General features: G+C 37.7%; 1 protein-coding gene across 1 annotated transcript; it reads right to left on the bottom strand.

Moving 5' to 3' along the window:
* Positions 1-5429: 5429 nt before the first annotated feature.
* LOC121905390 lies at positions 5430-18823 on the bottom strand. The gene is made up of 11 exons (XM_042423605.1): positions 18760-18823; positions 17944-18238; positions 16871-17025; positions 15043-15325; positions 14728-14856; positions 10991-11107; positions 9521-9588; positions 8378-8672; positions 7707-7861; positions 5735-6017; positions 5430-5580 (listed from the first exon to the last, which is right to left on the bottom strand). The coding sequence occupies exons 1-11, from the start codon at positions 18821-18823 to the stop codon at positions 5430-5432; spliced, it is 1995 nt and encodes a 664-aa protein (XP_042279539.1).
* Between the last annotated feature and the right edge of the window lie 1858 nt (positions 18824-20681).

The raw sequence follows: 20681 nt of genomic DNA, 5'->3' as shown, positions 1-20681 counted from the left end.
CAATTCAATTCAATTCAATTCAATACAATTCAATTCAATTCAGTTCAATTCAATTCAATTCAATTCAATTCAATTCAATTCAATTCAATTCAATTCAATTCAATTCAATTCAATCCAATCTTATTTATATAGCACCAAATCACAACAAAAGTCATCTCAGGGCACTTTTCACATAAAGCAGATCTAGACCCTACTCTTTAATTTACAGAGACCCAACAATTTCCCCCATGAGCAGCACTTGGCGACACCGGTAAGGAAAAACCCTTTAACGAGAAGAAACCTCAAGCAGAACTGGACTCTTGACTGGTTGGGTTGAGAGAGAAAGAAAGAGGGAGGGGGAGAGGGGGGAAAGAGAGACATAGAGAAGCATAATAACATTTAGAGAATTAGACCACCTTGCTCTATGCTGACTGTAATATTTTATCATTAAAGAGGAAAAATGGTGAAAAAACAGTGCCAGCACATCCACCACAAAAATACAGCTGCAGACTGTAAACACACAAACAAGAAACAAATGATGTCGCTCTTCGTTGTAGCATTTCGTTGTAGTGTTTCACCCCTTCATTCATGATTGTTTCCCAAACCAAGCTGAAATAGAGAATGCAGACTCAAAGGTTTTTTGATTGTTCACTGATGTCCTCTGGCAGCTTTCTGGCTTGTGTGCAGTTCTCTGTAAATTTGCAATGAGCCACATAAGTAACTCCAGCGCACCATTTGTTTTATGATTCTTTCATACCAGGATGATATGACTGGACTCGATGAGGCACAACCTTTTGTAAATGAAAATATGCCTTTATAAAGAGATATAATGCTCCTCAATGTTAACTTTGTCTCTGCCAACCAGCTGCTCTACTAAGAAACATATTCGCCACCTGCTTTCCTTAAAAACACCATCAGTGGCCTTGGACAAAACCACTTGCAATGCATTCTCCTTGTAGGATTTCCTCCTCTAGAGCGATAGGGGAATCCACAGTCTTTTTCTCAGTTTTATTTAGTCATAGCATTAATATTTTAATGCATTATGTAAAGCACCTTGACTAAACTTGCCTAGCCTCGCTATACAAGATCCAGGATCAGGTTTGATGGCTGAGTGCAAAGGCACACAGCAACATTGGCAATCTGGCAGAGGACAATAATAAGTGGGCAGATATATTTACACAATGGAGTGATAATGAAGTGATTGGGAAAATGAAGAGCATGTGTGCTGGCAGATGACAATCAGGTGATGACTGTTGCAGGTACAGGGTGATTGGAGAGGTGACTGGGAAAGATGGGGAAGTCCGGGGGCATCTGGAGTTCAGGTAATTAATGGCAGCGAACGAAGAGTTCCATGGAAGTGCAGGGGACTGGGGAAGTGAGAGTGTGGCTGAAGGCAGGATGGGAAAAAATGAATACCACAGAGACACCTGTTGTGATAATAGCAGTCTATGGAGAAAGTGTGAGGTGTATTAGATCCATTGAAAGTTTATCTAAAGCCCTCAACTCATGCAGACTGCAAACAGCAGTAACATATGTGCTATTCTGGAAGGTTCAATCCAGCATTGTTTGCTGGTTTAGAAGAGTCCTTTAAAGGGAGAAGGCTGGTCAAATTCTGTACTTTTCTTATGGCCCCAGTGTGTCAGAGAATAAAGACCTAGTAGGAGTTTCAGCTGTAATTCAGCGTAATCTGGGGATAAAAATAAATGGCCTGAGGCTTGGAAACATGCAAAAACACTGCCTACAACTGCAGCAACATTCGAATAACATGAATTTGGTTTAGGCTACACAAATGGCTAATGTGATTCTGCACACCTGACACTTGGCATGAATTTGGATAGTAGTTGCAACTAAACTGGACTTTTCATAGTGCATCAATTTTGAACATAATTGCACATTGCACAAGAAATAATCATTTTTACAGCAGTGAAAGTCCCCCTCCACTCAAAAATGTGTTTTTCTTGTTCCATTAGTTGGATGTTTGCGCTTCACTGTTTGTTTTCACATTCATCTACTGAAAGGGGAAAGTTTCTCTGTTGAAAACTGAAAATACAATTTTAAGTGGCAGGCCTACGAGCAGGATTTGTGACTTCACTACTAGTTTAGAGCCAATTATGCTCAAGTATGTAACAGTGCACATACACTGAGAATGGACTTTACAGTGAAGTAGGAGACATCTTGTTTCCAGAACTTAAACTTTTGAAATGAACAATATTTGCACATTTATAGATTATAGAAATATTTTCTTTATAGAATGTATCAGTTCTTATGTCCTATGAATAATTTAAAAGATGTTCATCATTTTTTCTAAATAAATCAGCTGACCAGATACTGCTGAGTCTCACTGCGTTCCCACTTACACTTGGTATTAACATGTGTTCTGAATCTGGATACATTATCTGAATTAAGACTTTCAATTTATGGGTTTTGCATTTATAGCTGGTATTAAAATGCATTCTCGTTTTATCAGTTGTGCACACATTATGATCAGATTTCAATATGCAAACTAATTCTAACTTTTTCAGAGATCATGTCATTAGGTTCAGCACCATGGACAGCGGTCTACACTGCTGATGGACTGATTTGGGCTTAACTGAAAATGTTTGTTGTCCTGTTTCCTCAATCATTTTTTTTGTAAATGTATGAAAAAATATATCACATGAACTGAAAGAACATCTTGGTCCTGAATCTGTAACAGGCTGTCTAGCCTACATGGTCCATAATAGCATACTGACTATTCATGCCTGTCCACATCCTTGGAAAATAAAATCCTTGCAATACTTAAATCTGCTGTGGGTCTTGTGAGACCTGCAGACTGGACAGCCCGATATCAACCACTGATCTGTGAGTATATAGCGACTGATTAGTTGAGAATAAATACCAGTCACATACACTTCATCTATACAAAATAGTATGGCTCAAGTTCTCACCAGTTGGGGCACGGTACCCATAAACCTCCACTTCGCAGAGTGTTAGAGTCCTTTGTGAACCAGGTAGAAGCACAGTCACATAACGTCCCTGCACACGATTACTGAAAGTCAGAGTGAATGAATCCACAGCAGAGATTTCACACCAGAGAAATTACACCAGCCCTAAAAGAGAAAGAGATACAGCGGCTCATTAATTATGTTCTGTATCTACTTGGTGGTCTGACTGTGTCACTTTTCCATGCAAGGCCACATTTTCTATGAATGAGACACATGTCCCCAGGATGAGGAGCAGAGGGAAAATGCTGAGTTTCATCATTCTGGTTGAGACAAGTGACAGTCCTTAATACACTATATTTAAGAAATGTACACTTCTTATTCTTTATTAATACTGTTAGTAATGTTGCAACAAGAGAGGCCAATTTCACAATTCGGTATTCAGGTTCTTATATTATTCAAATTATCATTTTTGCTTCCTTATGCTGCTGAGATATGTGTATACATGCAGTGTAAAATGTTTTGTAAAGTATTATTCTCAGGCAGTGAAAAGTGAGTCAAGAGAGCCTGGATACTTAGAACTTGGTCTACTAAGATGATCTGATGCAAAAAAGAAATTATAGGTGTTGCCTGGAGACGACAAAACAACACATTTTCTGTGCTCTCCATATGCATCTTTTTTTTCTCCTCTTCATCAGTTGAACCATATCCAATCAATCATCAGAAATCAGTTCATATTCATCTCAACAGTGTCCCATCATGTCCCACTGGTTTACTCCCATGTGCATGTATTTCACTTCCCTATTTGTGAATTAAATATGAGAGGTTATCCAAGTTGATGGCAACAAGTATGCCGAAGATCACACATTACAAACCAATTTTCTTACCAATAAAGAGTATATAACTTTGACAAAACCAAATTAATACAATAACTCTCACTCACTTAGTGGTGTTACTGGGTGCTGACCTCAACCGCTGCAGAATAGGGTTTGTTAAAAATTAATTATTTAAAAAAATTTTAATTTAAAAAAGTATTGATTTGATATGCACACAAAGACATTCACATATTAGAGAAACACTTACCCACATACACTCAGCTATACATTAATTTAAAGTGAACAAACACTTGATAATAGCTTCTACAAAACTCTTCTAAAAACTCAAGAAATGTCAGACATAATGACGGTTGGAAAGGCCACTACAAAACCAAAAAGAAGCATTCAGAAAATGCTTAGTGGCAAATTTTTACTTTGCACAATTTCCACACTTTCTGGTACTTCTTTGTTTTTTGCTAGTATCACTTGAATCTTTGGGTGTTTCAACATCTTAATGTTCTGCTATTTCCCTTTTTTATGATCTGAAAACATGCAAACTCATCAAATTCTCTAAAATGTATTTGTATCTGTAATTATGAATATTATGTCATTACTGTTAGGGCTATACCTTATTCAAATTATGGACCATATGATGATTAGTATTGATGTAAATGGAAAGGCTGTGAATGATTGGACAAAAAGTCTTTGCCAGTTATATTTGGCAAAACTCTGGTGTTCGGCTGTCACTTGTGCTATGCAAGACACAGCGGTTCTAAGTTTGACCTCTAAGATTACTTCTTTTTCTGAGTAGCTCTGCTTCAGTGAGCTAGATTTCACATCTCTCTGTAGCTAGAAAAGTCTAGAAAGGACAGAGATGAAGCTCCCTCCACAATATTTTGTTACATCTATTCTCAAAGCTCCAATCCTGATATTTACGCTACACTGAATTACATTATTATGTGTAATGTGAAAAGTGTCACTCGTAGTGACAAACATAATTATCACCAACAGAGCCTTTTAGTCTATTTTGCTCATTGTTTTGGTTTTACACATTTGTATGGTTTAGTCTCACTACTCAAAAGGCTCTGATAAACCCATAGTACACTTCAGAGAGAAAAGACGAGCACACTGATTGATATGCAGCCTTTAATAATGCAAGCAGACTAATGTTTCAACATAACTGGGTTTTCATCAAAATCAAAGAGGACAAAGGCATAAGGCAAACACACATGTGTAGTCAACCTAGGATAGATGTATATTTGTTATTGGGTAGAAGGCTGAACAGGAATTCATTGACAAAAATTGACAAATTCAGCTCTTCATCTAGTATCTAGAAGCTATAGAACAGATGTTTTTCTCGGGAGTCATGGACACCAAACTAGAGCTAAAAAGAGACTGGATATTGGATTCACATTCATCCTGCAGGTAGATACATGACTCCAAATGAATGCAACTGTTTGCTAACATATTAGCCATAACGAATTTATTTGGTAGATGATGATGTCAGGTCTGTGTTTGTCAGTTTATTTTGGAATTATTCTGCCCCCTAGTGGTCAAACTTTATTAATGCAGCTTTAATGTGATCTAACTATATGTTGTCTCTAATGATGTCAATGTCATAAGTAAAGCTTAAGCTATGATTGCAACCAGAATCTATAAAAGCGCATCAGCTAAATACTAGCTATGTAAATTGTCATTTTGAACCTTGTGAGATCTAATCCAGTCTAGAGCCATACACCTCCACCTCACACAGGGTCAGGTACTCGGTTCTTCCAGGAATGACTATGTTAATGTAGCGACCATCCATCCCGTTACACTGGAATGTTTGGGTAAAACCTGCAGAGATGTGTGAGATCACAGCACACCTAGGGGAAAAAGAAATTACTTTTACATGGATACTCATATTTGGTTTTAAAGGTTAATATAAATATAAGTTAATGCTAAATAACCTAATGACGAATATCCATAAATGACCAACTTTCAGTCATAGTAGTATTTTAATAATGGGCTTTAAACTACCTGGGATTGTTGTTGCCGTTGTTTGCAAGAGAATCTCCAATGCGGATCTCAGCTCCATTGAGTCGTTGTGCGTGTGCATCTCTGTTGGTTATCTTAACAGAAAACACTTTATGGGTTTTCTGCAGGTCCAGTCGCCACCAGGGATTGAATTCACAGAGAGTGCAAGCACAAGAGGCCTTGTTCCAGTTGCTGGCACGATTCCCATCTATAGCATAATATGCATTTCCAAGATATGAATACAATGATGACTGTGTGGCTTTTCCTTGGACCGCCAGGTTCTCTCCTGTACAAAAGGACACATTTGCAAACATCAGCACTGATACATAGTTTTCCTTGCTATCTGCAGAACAAGGTGGCCCCAATTTGTGGATGTTTGAACCTAAAAGTAAAACTGCATATTGTTGTCCTTTCCAGTGGTGAGAAGTAACTACAGTGACATCTGGAGAGTTTATGTATAGTTGTGCAGATGCTTGTTGCAAAACTTGGATGCACCAGCAGTTGACAGTAGAAAATGTACGAGATTTTATGTTGTGTATAATAAAATATAAAAATGATTTTTATTTATTATTATTATTCAAAACATTTGCAAATATTTTTTCGGCAACTATCCAGGATGCCAGTAACATTTGAGAAATTGTTTCCTCATAGGATTTATCAATTATTATCTCCTATGAAAGTTTAAAAGATGTTCAATGTTTTTCTAAATAAACCAGCTGACCAGATACTTCTGAGTCTCACCATGGTCCCATTTACACCAGGTATTAACATGTGCTCTGAATCTGGATACATTATCATTACTATTATTATTTTTTGGATTACTGCTATCGTTATTGCTAGTCATATCTCTATTATTGTATATTGTATTGTATAGAATTGAAAATTTAAATTTCAATATGCAAATTAGCTTTGCATATTATTTAAGCATGGCTGGCAGACTTTACAACAAACATCTGCATCCCCAGTAAAGGAAGCTGCTGCCACAAATAGACACCAATTTTTTCTAAATCACTGTTCATAATGTACAGATTGCATATACACCAGGCTGAGATCTGATCACAGTGCGAGCCTGACAACTTCCCAATATTATCTTGGCGTTCCGCTCGCATTCCAATCACAATTCGTTCTGAGTGCGTTGACACCCTTCTTTAACATGCGTTTTCCTTATCGAGATATAGATCGCATGTTAATGCGGTGTAAATGAGGTATAAATATGTCTGAACTCAAACATACAATTAATACATTTACACCTGGCATTAAATTAAATTAAAAATTCAAATGCCACCTGTACCTAGATAAGGAAAACATATGTTAAACGCGCTAAGAACGCATTGTGATTGGAATGTGATCGGATTGGCCAGGTAACATTTGGAGGTGGTCGGGCTCGCATTGTGATCAGATCTCAGCCAGGTGTAAATGCAATCCATACAGCATGACCAGATTCATAAGAAAAAAATCATACCAGTAAGTTTAAAGGTCATCTCGCTCTTCCTGCCTACTAAAGCAAGTTCTGTAAAAGCTACACGTAGCTGTAACTAGAAGTCCTCCTTCACAAAAAAGTGAATGACGACAGTTTCCTTGACCTGGTACGCAGTATGTTTACTGACAAGTCCACCAGCTCCGCCTAGAAAATTTACATATTAAGATCCAATCACAAGGAAAGAAAAGCTGAGAAAATGAGAACACATTTTAAAGCCAGGTGTAAATGCAAAGACCCATTGATTGGATGTCATTATCTAGATAATGCATCCAGATTCAGAACACATGTTAATACCAGGTGTAAATGGGGCCTCAGTTCAAATAGATACCACCAGAGATTTATTTGCAGCAGGAAGTACATGCATGTCACTCATTTTCTTCATTCAAATGAATTCAGTGTAACTCCTGCTGTGACCACAGCTGTAAAGAAAATGAGGCGCCAGCATCACCTAGCAAATCAAATTTGTGTGTCTTCAGCCACATATTCAATTCTCACCAGTTGGGGCACGGTACCCGTAGACTTCCACTTCACAGAGTGTGAGGATCCTTCCTTTACCAGGTAAAAACACAACCACATAACGTCCCTCCACATGTTTTGTAACAGTTACTGTATAAGACCTGCCTGCTGGGATACTAGGAATTACACCAACCCTAAGAGAGAGAGAGAGGAAACAGTGCATGAATGCATTTTATAACTGAAGTACTTTAAAGGTTATTTTATATATCTGAAAAAAAAACTTAACTTATATAAGATTATTAATATTATTATTATTAATATAGTTCACGAGTCCTAGAATTTCTGCTGCCTGCATTACTGAGCAACATGTTGTCCTGCTAAACAACAAACAGCTGATGGTGGAAAAGGGTTTCACAGGTACATTGCCTGTGTAAAAGGGCTAGTACACTCAATTGTTTACTATATTGTGGTTTCACAATTTTTAGTTATATCCGAGAGGTATAAGGTTTCTAGAGTGAACCAATATAAATAACATTAAGTTAATCAGCTTTACAATATCAAAGTTAATTGGGATAAAGAACTCAGGGCCCCATCTATATATATAGAGGGAAGATGGGCTACATCAGGATCTGGGTGGTTTATAATATCTGTTTAATGATTTCCAGGGAGAAGTCCTGAATCTAATGAGTAATTACTGGATGTTCACTTACACTGGGTTTCTGGCACCGTTGTCTCGTAAAGAGTTTCCGATGTGAATCTCTGCCCCATTGATCCTGTCTGGACAGCAGTCTCCTCTGTTGGTGATGATGACAGAGGTGACCACGTAGGACTCCAGCAGGTCCACCCTCCACCAGGGGTTTGTCTGTGCTACAGTGTGGGTGCATGAACCGGCTCTGTAATTAGATCCACGGTTTCCATCAATGGCGTTGTCAGCAGCCCCAAAAGCATCCCACGATCCCCTGTAGCGGTGTGACTGAGTTGCTTTGCCACGCAAGGCCACATTTTCTGTGAAAGAAATACACACTTGTTTTTTCTCCAAAGCTTAATGTTGATTATCCCTGTGGAGGAATTTATATCACACCTGAAAACCTCTGTGTGCCCATCCTGTGGTCTGCATGTGATTTGAATGCTTTGTCTTCAGCCACATTAGCAGAGTGCCCATAGGGACATTTGGTCCACCACTCTGGTCCAGACGGATGCTGTAATTCTGCTATTTACCTTGCAATCGTTGTGCCACAAAATTAAATCTTGCGGGCAGCGGTGACAAGTTGTGAATACAACAATGACATCTTTAAGTTGATATGTAGAACTTGTTTGCAAACTGTTGCTTTTTTCCACATCCAGCAGTTATGGAGCTACATAATCATTCATTTGGAGTCTTGTTTTTGTCCACCTGGTGTAAGGCCAATATTCTCTCTTTATGATCTGTTATATCTGGCTCTTTGGTTGCTAAAATTAGACATTAAATGCATAAACAAGTTGTAGAGTCTACTGTGACAAATACATTTAGGGTTGTATGTCACCTTTCACTGCATTAAACAAATAATGAAATATAATATATTCTGTTTTAATTTGTATTATACTTAAAACTAACCATCTATAAGTGATATAAGCATAACCATAAACACCCCACCCTAAAAAAAAAACAAAAAAAACCAAAACTTGTGCACGGTGCTAAAATCTATATAAAACATCCAAGCCACATGAATCTTAATTATCAGTCCACCATCTTTTTATTGTTTACACGTAACTAATGATCCATTTTAGGGCACCAGGATTATTTGGCAATAATACTTGTTAATATCTTATATAATATAACACAGATATCACAGACATACCCAGATCATACTTACTGTAGGTGGAAGCCGAGCACGTTCCCAGGAAGAGCAGCAACAGCAGAACTGAACCGTGTTTCATTGTTCTGGTTGAGACAGATTACAGTCAATAATAGAATTACACTGAAGAAATTTATATTGTCATCATTATTAATGTATGAAGTTTATCCCTGACCAACAATCTAATGCTTTGTTCCAGAACTTGGATATCCAAAGTGCATAAAAATGGAATTACTTTTGTAAAATGAATGACTGATGGCAATTAAGTAATTATATGTAGCCAAAAAATAACCCTCCAAACTGTATAGTTGAGAGCATGGCTATTCAGCTACAACCACATACCTTGATACGCAGTTTGTGCTGTAAAAGGGTAAAAGGATGTTCAGGATCAGGTTGAGGTGGCTGAATGAAAAGGCTCAAGCAACGTTGATGATCTGGCCAAGGGTAAGAGTACAGGTATATATATACAACAGAGTGATGTGCTGGCACATGACAATCAGGTGTGGAACTACAGTGTGATCCAAAACAAATTTGCCCATTGGGACAAATATGTATCTTACATAGGCTTACCAAAACAATCCACACCTCACCTTCTGCCAACAAATATACACCCTGCACTTGCAAATAAATAAGCTAGTAATAACTTTATTTCACCATCAGAGGCGAATACATGTATCTCCTTTGAGTTTAGAATAGAACAGAACAGAGTAGATCTTAATTGTCCACCAGGGTGGAAAATTGTCTTCAGCTCACCAAAACATGAAGATGCACTACACATGATTCTTACAACATAGAGACAGCGAAGCAGTCAGTAAAAGAAACACTTAGACAAAGTCACATTACGCATAAAACACAGTTCATGTCTGAGGCTTAGTTCTCATCAGTCACTTTGCAGAGTAAAGAACACTGATGGCACTTGAAATGAAGGACTTCTTAAATACACTTTTAGTTTTCAGAGGCACTCTTTAGTACCTCCGGGAGCTAAGAGGCTAAAACTGGCTGAATAGAGGATGGGAGTATGGAAGAGGATTAGAGAATATATAAAGAATTATATATAATATATAAAGAATTAGTCAGAATTCTGACTCAGAACTGAAATAAAATTTTCACATCTGGCCCTAATCCTCTTCCATATAGGAGCTATCTGCCAGGATACTCCTGGTTTTCTTTCTCGTCCTTTCCGTAAACAGTTGAATAAGGACTTTTGGCGTTTGCCAACTATTCTGCCGGCCAACACAAAGTTTCATCTGTGATCTGCCCCATCTCCAGTGCATTGAAATATCAAATTAGCAGGTAAATTATTACAGTATTAGGTTTGTTTTGGAATCTAGCAGCCAGTTTATAATTGGCCAAATTTAGTTTAAAGAAGATGCTTCTGAGTTTGAGTCACATGTTCATCGAAGAGAGAGCAGGCGACTCTCTAACAAATATTTTTTTCCCAGCCCAAGAGATCTGAAGCTTCCAACCCTCAACAACCTACAATTTTACCTTTCTGGTGAACCTTTTTTGATGATGGAGATGGTGTTGTCCACTTTTGAGAAGAGGAGACGGTATAAACCTGTTGCACCTCCTGGCCTTTGACAGCCAGTGGCAGAAACCCCCCCTCTGTAATGAGGCAAGCAGGTATAGGATTAAGGGAAATTTACTTAAAGCAGTGGCCAGGCTAACAATGGGATGGCAGTCTGGACAGTCAAACTAATCTAAAAGGGCACGACAAGAGAGCAGGTAAGGAATAGGCAGATCTCAAAGAACAGGAAGTGGGATGTTTTTCGGACTGTCAATCAGTCAAGAACCGTTTGGGCTTCTAAAGCTAAGCCAAAGGGTCTTTTGGGTGGGCATTTGAACATAAGAAGTATTAAATCTAAAAGTGATCAAGTCCATCATCTTTTATTGGACTTTAGTTTAGACTTCCTTTGTTTATCTGAGATTTGGCTTCACAAAAACACTACATCAGCAGCATTAAAAGTCCCTGGTTTTAACATTTACAGGAGAGATAGAGTGGGCTCAAAGAGAGGCAGAGATATGATGTGAAGGATAGTATCCACTGTAATGAAATCCATTGGTCAAACTGTAAGGAACTGGAATGTATTGGTATAAATATTATTTTGTCATCACAAATGTCCTTTGTTCTTATTTCAATTTATCATCCTCCCTCTTCCACTAGTAGTTTCTATGGGAAATTTGAGAAATTATTAAAAGAAATGTAATTTCAATAAAGAGGTAATGATTATGGGAGAGTTTAACATCAATTGTGAGGACAAATCCTTTAGAAAGAATCTCAAACAGATAACTGATAACTTGGGCTTAGAAAAATTAATCCATACTTTAATTTCCAACAGATTAGATTAACTAAACACATCACACAAGTTCTCAGGTCTCAGTGCTGGATCAAACTTCCAGAGGATAGTAGACTTGCTCTGACTTGACCATTTTTAAACCCAGGTTGAAAACTGCATGTTATATGTTCTGCACCTCCTTTAACTGAACCTTAATTATGAAGTTTTTGTATTTCTTTTAAGGTTTTTATTCTTTTAAATCTGCATTTTAGTGTTTTATGCTGTTTTATGAAATGTGATATGATATACACTGACTGAAGCAGGTGAAGAGTGATTGGAGAAAGAGACTTGGATGAGCAGGCAGGGAATCAAAATTCTGTACTTTTCTTATTGGCTCCTAGTGTGTTAGAGAATAAAGTACTGCTGCTTGTCTGTAGCCTAAACCTCTGCACTGTACTCCTGGTCAATATTTGTACATCTCATTCTTTTCAATTTGAAATTTAAACCTGTAGCAGCTCTTCTCACCTGGAATATATTTTCTTTCAAAAATTGTAAATTCTTTATTTATTTGTTTGTTATTTAGGACTACTGTACTTAATTTTGTTTATACAACACAACACCAAGGCAAATTCCTTGTAGCCTATATGTGCAAACCTACTTGATGACCTACATGATTTAATGCATTATGTAAAGTACCTTGAATTCCCCTTGTGTATGACATGTGATGTACAAATAAACTTGCCTCACGTAGCCTTACAGGATCCAGGATCAGGTTTGATGGCTGAATGCAAAGGCACACAGCAACTCCAGGATCAGATCTGATGGCTGAATGCAAAGGCATACAGCAACTCCAGGATCAGATCTGATGGCTGAATGCAAAGGCACACAGCAACAGTGGCAGTTTGGCAGAGGACTGTGATAAGTAGGCAGATATATTTTGCACAATACAGTGTTTTGGGAAATGAAGGGCATGTGTGCTGGCAGATGATGATCAGGTGATGATGACTGATGCAGATCTATTTTATTCTTCTGTGTCATTATCATTGTCATGTCATTGTCCAAAAAATGAAAAACATATCATTCATTACCATGAACACACACTGTAGTTCATTTTGAGTATAACTTGAGTAATACTGAAAATACTCACTAGTGCACCATAGAGTCCCCAACAAATGTACAATTTTGTGCAATTTGAGTAATGGTTTTAAAAGATTTACATCTTTAGTGGGAAGTAGGAACTCAAAGACTTGGGGCTACAGACATTGTAGGGGAGTCAGAAAGTACTGAGAGAGACTAATGGATTGGTTTTTTGGTGTGTGTTTGTTTATTTGTTTGTTTTTGGTCTTGCTGGTTCTATTTTTGATATGTTTTATGGTTGGTGGTTTTTATTTCTTTATTTATTGTGGACCTTCAGCGTGGAGTCCAAAACAAATGTGACACACATGGGAACAAATGGAGTGTACCTTATCTTACATTACCTTGTTGTCAGAAAACAGTCCACTACTCACCTTCTGCCTGCAACTCTACAGCCTGCACTCACCAAAATGCAACTAATTTTTTTGGATATATTTTTTCAAGTGATGTTAAAGTCACGATACATGCATACCAGTTCTGTTTTTATTGAAAATATGGTCAACTTCAAGTATGAAACAATATATTTTCTGGAGTGGAAAACTAAAAAGGGTTGCTACTTCTCAGTATATACACAAGGCGAATCTTTCCCAAATACATAGTGTCATAAATATTAAAGAAAAACACACAACATATTGAGAGAAATAAAGCTCCAGTGATGAGTTAAAACAGTTTTAGAAGCAGCAACAGATGGTGCAGAAGCAAATTACTGCTGTGACCACTTGTATTAACAGTCAACACATGAACTCTTTAGAATACAATCAGAGACTTTGCTAAGAGTAGAGCTCTATTGTCGACGAGACTGCTGTAATCACTGCAAACTGTTTTGTTTTGTTCCGTTTTGCTTTCCTGTGAAACTCCAGATGACAGTTTACATGGATTATAATAGTCCTATAGTCATTATAGCAAGACTGGGAGGGACCTCATCTTGTCAAAACAGTCCACACCTTCTGCCTACAACTCTACAGCCCATACGGCCAGCTCCACTGTTGATATTTATAATACACTGAATGACATTGATATGTGCAATGTGAAAGTGTCACTCTTAATTATCACCAACAGAGCCTTTTAGCCTCTTTTGCTTATTGTTTTGGTTTTACACATTTGTATGGTTTAGTCTCACTACTCAAAAGGCTCTGATAAACCCACAGCACACTTCAGAGAGAAAAGACAGGACCACACTGATTGATATGCAGCCTTTAATAATGCAAGCAGACTAATGTTTCAACACTACTGGGTCTACATCAGAATCAAAGAGGATTAAGGCATAAGGCAAACACATATGTAGTCAACTTAGGATAGATGTACATTTGTTATTAGGTAGAAGGCTGAACAGAAATTCAAACATATGACAAATTCAGCTCTTCATCTAGTATCTAGTAGCTATAGAACAAATACGTTTTCTCAGGAGTCATGGACACCAAACTAGAGCTAAAAAGGAGATTGAATATTGGATTCACATTCATTCTGCAGGCAGATACATGACTCCAAATGAATGCTAATGTTGGTTTTGTGTTGACAGGATGTGTAAATGGGCAACTGTTTGCTAACATATTAGCCATAACAGTTTTATTCAGCTAGATGATGTTGTCAGCTTGTTTGGTAATTACTCTGCCTCCTGGTGGTCAAACATTTATTAATGCAGTTTAATGTGCTCTAACTATATGTTGTCTCTAATAATGTTAATGTCATAAGTGAAGCTTAAGCTATGATTGCAACCAGAATCTATAAAAGAGCATCAGGTAAATACCAGCTATGTAAATTGTCATTGTTGTACATTTTGAACCTCGTCAGATCTAATCCAGTCTAGAGCCATACACCTCCACCTCACACACGTGCAGGTAATCGCTTCTTCCAGGAATGACTATGCTAACATAGCGGCCGTCCATCCCGTTACAGTCGAATGTGTGGGTAAAACCTGCAGGGATGTGTGTGATCACAGCACACCTAGGAGAAAAAGAAATTACTTTGATAACTTATTGAATGATCACTTTAATAAATGGATAGACCTATTCATTTTGGTTTTAAAGGTTAATATAAACATAAGTTACTGCTAACAAACGTAATGACAAATATCCATTAATGACCAACTTTTAGTCATAGTAGTATTTTAATTAATGGACTTTAAACTACCTGGGATTGTTGTTGCCATTGTTCACAGCAGAATCTCCAATGCGGATCTCAGCTCCATCAAGTCGATGTTCGTATGCATTTCTGTTGGTTATCTTAACAGAAAACACTTTATGTGTTTTCCGCAGGTCCACTCGCCACCAGGGACTGGCTATGTATGATGTACAAGAGCAGGAGCCGTAGTCATAGTTGCTGTCACGATTCCCATCTATAGCATTATATGCATCGCCAAGTTGTGAATACAATGTTGGCTGTGAGGCTTTTCCTTGAAGTGCCAGGTTCTCTCCTGTACAAAAGGACACATTTACAAACATCAGCACTGATACATAGTTTTCTTTGCTATCTGTAGAACAAAGTGGCCCCAATTTGTGGATGTCTTGAACCTGAAAGTCACAACTATTTGCACATTGGTGTCCTTTCCAGTAGCGGGAAACTACTGAAATATGGAGCGTTTATGTATAGTTGTGCAGATGCTTGTTGCAAAAATTGAAGGATGCACCAGCAGTTGGCAGTAGAAAATGTGCCAGATTTTATGTTGTGTATCATAAAGTGTCTATTTTTCTTATTATTATTCAACACATTTACAAATGTTTTTCGGCAACTATCAAGAATCTCAGTAACTCTTGAGAAATTGTTTCTTCACAGGATTTATCAATTCTTATCTCCTACAAATCTGTATAGATACTTCTGAGTCTCAATATGGTCCCATTTACACCCGGTATTAACATGTGTTCTGAATCTGGATCCATGGAGGGAATAATGACATTCAATTCATGGGTTTTTGCATTTACACCCGGTATTAAAATGCATTTTCATTTTCTCAGTGTGTTATGATCAGATTTCAATATGAAAATTAGCTAGGCATGTCTGGCAGACTTGTCAACAAACATCTGCATCCCAGGTAAAGCAAACTGTGGCCACAAACAGACGCCATTCTTTTCTAAATCACTGTTCATAATGTACAGATTGCATTTACACCTGGCTGAGATCTGATCACAATATGAGCTTGACAATCTCCAGATGTTATCTTGCTGATCCGTTCGCATTCCAATCACAATGCGCTCTGCTTAAACATGCGTTTTCCTTATCGAGATACAGATCGCATGTTAGTGGTAGCTGTGAATGTATTAATTGCATGTTCGAGTTGAGACACATTTATAATCCATTTACACCTGGTATTAACATGTGATCTGTATCTGGATATGTTATCTGAATAAAGAAAAACGCATGTTAATGCAGGTGTAAATGCACTCAGAATGAACGTATTGTGATTAGAATGCAATCAGATTGGCCAGATAACATTTGGAGGTGGTCGGGCTCCCACTGATCTCAGCCAGGTGTAAATGCAATCCATATCCGTACAGCGTGACCACATTCATGAAAAAAAAATTGTCCCCTTGATTTTAAAGGTCACCTAGCTCTTACTGCCAGCTAAAGCAAGCTCTGTAAAAGCTACAAGTAGCTGTAACTAGAAGTCCCTTGCAAAAAAGCAAATGATGTCTCTTTGTGGCAGCAGTTTCTTTGCTGACAAGTCCGCCAGCTCCACCTAGAAAATTTACATATTAAGATCCAATCACAAGGCAGGAAAAGCTGAAAAAACAGGAAGACATTTTAAAACCAGGTGTAAATGCAATGACCCACTGATTGGATGTCATCAATGCCAAATAATGAGATCTATTTGCATCAGGAAGTGAATACATTTTGCTCATTTTCTTCATTCAAATGAATGCTGTTCAACTTCTGCTGTGACTGCGGCTCTATAGAAAATGAGGCGCCAGCATCATCTAGCAAATCAAATTTGTGTGGCTTCAGCCACATATTCAATTCTCACCAGTTGGGGCACGGTACCCGTTGACTTCCACTTCACAGAGTGTGAGCATCTTTCCTGAACCAGGTAAAAACACAGTCACATAACGTCCCTCCACGTGTTTTTCAAGAGTTATTATATGAGACCTGCCTGCTGCGATACTAGATATCACAGCAACCCTAAAAGAGAGAGAGGAAACAGTGCATGAATTCATTTTATAGCTGAGGTAGTTTAACAGTTATTTAATGTATTAGAAAAAAATGAAGTCATTCATTCACTTTTATTATTAATGTTTTTTATTATAAGTTAAATATAGTTCACTTGTCTTAGAATTTCTGCTGCCTGCATTACTAAGCAACATGTTATCCCTCTAAACAACAAACAGCTGACTGATTTTTACATTTGGTTTGACCACACACACATAGACAATCTGCATGGGGGTGAATCAGTGAGAATCGATAATTCTACACAGCCATGGTATAAATTTAAAGGTAACAGGCTTGTGACTAGACTTGGTTAAAGGTTTGATTGCATTACTCGCAAATTTATGAATATTGAAAATGTTTAAGCTATAAATGAATATAATGCTCAGTCAAAACTACTGTTTGTAGAAAAATAAAAATGATAAGACTACCTCTTAAACACTATGGATCTCAGGGTTTCCTTAAACTTAAGGTTTAAGCTGATATTTTTTCTTAATTTTTGCATTACAATTAAAGTAAAAAATGACTTCTTTTAATTTTAAAACGGTGTCTGGGTGTGTTTATTATTTCAGAGGTTAAAGGACATATACATACATTAGACTGCAGTCCTTCTATACTGTGTTAAAGGGCTAGTACACTCCATTATTTGGTATATTGTGATCTCACAATATTTAGTTATATCTGGGAGGTATAAGGTTTCTAAAGTGAACCAATGTAAACAACATTAAGTTAATCAGAGTTACCATATCAAAGTTGTTTGGGATAAAGAACTCAGGGCCCCATCTACATATATAAAGGGTAGGAGGGCTACATACGGATATACATAAACATCTGTTTAATGATTTCCAGGGAGAAGTCCTGTATCTAAGGAGTAAGTACTGTATGTTCACTTACACTGGGTTTGCAATACCATTGTCTCGTAAAGAGTTTCCGATGTGAATCTCTGCCCCATTGATCCTGTCTGCACAGCAGTCTCCTCTGTTGGTGATGACGATAGCGGTGACCACATAGGACTCCATCAGGTCCAACCTCCACCAGGGGTTGGTCTGTGGGTTGGAGTGGCTGCATGAACCGGCCAAGAAATTAGATTCACGGTTTCCATCAATGGCGTTTTCAGCAGCCCCAAGATAAGCCTGAGATCCCTGGAGGCGGTATGACTGAGTTGCTTTGCCATTCAAGGCCACATTTTCTGTGAAAGAAATATCAGCCAATAAGTTGTCTAAGAGTTACATTCTTTCCATAGCATATGCATTAACTTAGAAAAAAAATCACTCAGTCGTTAAAAAATGTTGCTGAAAATTGTTGTAGACAACTCTTAAATTAAATACATAAAAAAGTAGTTGAGTCTACTGCAACAAATACAAAGAGGGTCATATGTCCAATATGGGTTTGTTACCTTTCACTGCATTACACAAATAACTAAACATAACATATTCTGTTTGATTTGTATTATACATGAAACTAACCATCTCTAAGTGACATAAACATAACCACTTTTCCACAAAAAAAATCAAACTTGTGCACAGTGTTATTAACAAAATTTTGAACAATTCTACTTAACACATCAATGAATCTTTATTATCAGTCCACCATCTTTTTATTGTTTACATATAACTAATTATCCATTTTAGGGCACTGGAATTTTTTGGCAATTGTACTTGATAATGTCTTATAACACAGATATCACTGACATAGCCAGATCATACTTACTGTAGGTAGAAGCCGAGCATGTCCCCACGAAGAGCAGCAACAGCAGAGCTAAACCGTGTTTCATTGTTCTGGCTGAGACAGATTACAGAGTCAATAATAGAATTACACTGAAGAAATTTATATTGTCTTCATTATTAATGTATGAAGTTTATCCTTGACCAACAATCTAATGCTTTGTTCCAGAACTTGGATATCCAAAGTGCATAAAAATGAGATGAATATTAAAATGAATATTAGGGATATTAAGTAATTATATGTAACCATCAATACACACAAAAATGAAATAACCCTCCAAACTGTGTATTTGAGAGCATGGCTATTCAGCTACAACCACATACCTTGACATGCAAAATGAACTCTGAGGAAGATGAGAAGCCGCTCTCTGCCTGTGCTGATGAATATGATTCAATGTGGACTACACAGGGATATTAATGTGCTCTTCTTATCATGGCATGTGGTGTTTATTGCTGATATACAACAGTCTTATATTTAGATAAGACTAATTCCAGCTATCAAGTGGAGCAGGGATGGGCAACTGTAGATGGTGTTGTAAAATAGAAGATGACAGCTGTAGTTCCATTGATCTTGTTTGAAGTTCTGTATGTCAATATTAAACATTGAATACTGCATCAAATTGTAGTGCGTTCATAAAAACATGCAGCCATAAAAACAGGGCACAGGACAACATATGACACAATATAGCAGACCATGGAGAAAGTGTGAGGTGCGTTCAGTAAATTAAAGCTTGGCCAAAGCCCTTGACTCGTGCAGGATAAGCAGGAGACACAGGTGGCAAGGTGGGTTTGGGAACCAGGTGACTGGGAAAGGTGTAAATGGAGAGTTCCATGGAAATGCAGAGGCCTGGAGAGTGTGTGAGTGTATGACTGAAGGCAGGGACAGAGGCAGGATGGACAAAATAAAAACCACTGACACAGCTGTTGTGACAATAGCAGCCCATGGAGAAGGTTCCTTCCCCTTATTAGGTATTCGGTCCCATTTATAGAATTAGACCACCTTGCTATATGCTGACTGTTATATTCTATGAAAGAGGAAAAATGGTGTCTAGCTTGTGGACAATTACGTGTATTTTGGGTTTCAGTTGAAATCAATAAAGCACTTTGCTAAATTGCCATCACATCTACCACAAAAATACAGCTGCAAACTTGTAAACACGCAAAGACGAAACAAATTATGTTGCTCTTGCATCTGAATTGAGCCAGAAACAGCATTTCGTTGTAGTGTTTCACCCCTTCGTTCATGATTGTTTCCCAAACCAAGCTGAAATAGAGAATGCAGACTCAAATGTTTTTTGACTATCCATCGATGTGCTCTGGCAGCTTTCTGGCTTGTGTGCAGCTCTCTGTAAATTTGCAATGAGCCACATAAGTAACCCCAGCACACCATTTGTTTTATGATCCTTGCATACCAGTATGATATTACGGGACTCGATGAGGCACAACCTTTCATAAATGGCAATAAGTCTTTGTAAAGAGATATAATGCTGTTCAATGTTAACTTTGTCTCTGCCAACCAGCTGCTCTACTAGGAAACATATTCGCCACCTGCTTTCCATAAACACACCATCAGTGGCCTTGGACAGAACGACTTGCAATGCATTTTCCTTGTTGTAGGATTTCCCCCTCTAGAGCGATAGGGGAATCTACAGCCTTTTTCTCAGTTTTATTCAGTCATAGCATTAATATTTTAATGCATTATGTAAAGCACCTTGAATAAACTTGCCTAGCCTTGATATACAGGATCTAGGCTCAGGTTTGGTGGCGGAATGCAAAGGCAGAGGACAATAATAAGTGGGTAGATATATTTACACAATAGAGTGATAATGAAATGATCGAAAAATAAAGAGCATGTGTGCTGGCAGATGACAATCAGGTGATGACTGTTTCAGGTACAGGGTGATTGGA

Source organism: Thunnus maccoyii, chromosome 10, assembly GCF_910596095.1.
Source record: "Thunnus maccoyii chromosome 10, fThuMac1.1, whole genome shotgun sequence".
Taxonomy (NCBI): domain Eukaryota; kingdom Metazoa; phylum Chordata; class Actinopteri; order Scombriformes; family Scombridae; genus Thunnus; species Thunnus maccoyii.
This window is presented reverse-complemented; position numbering and strand designations above follow the sequence as displayed.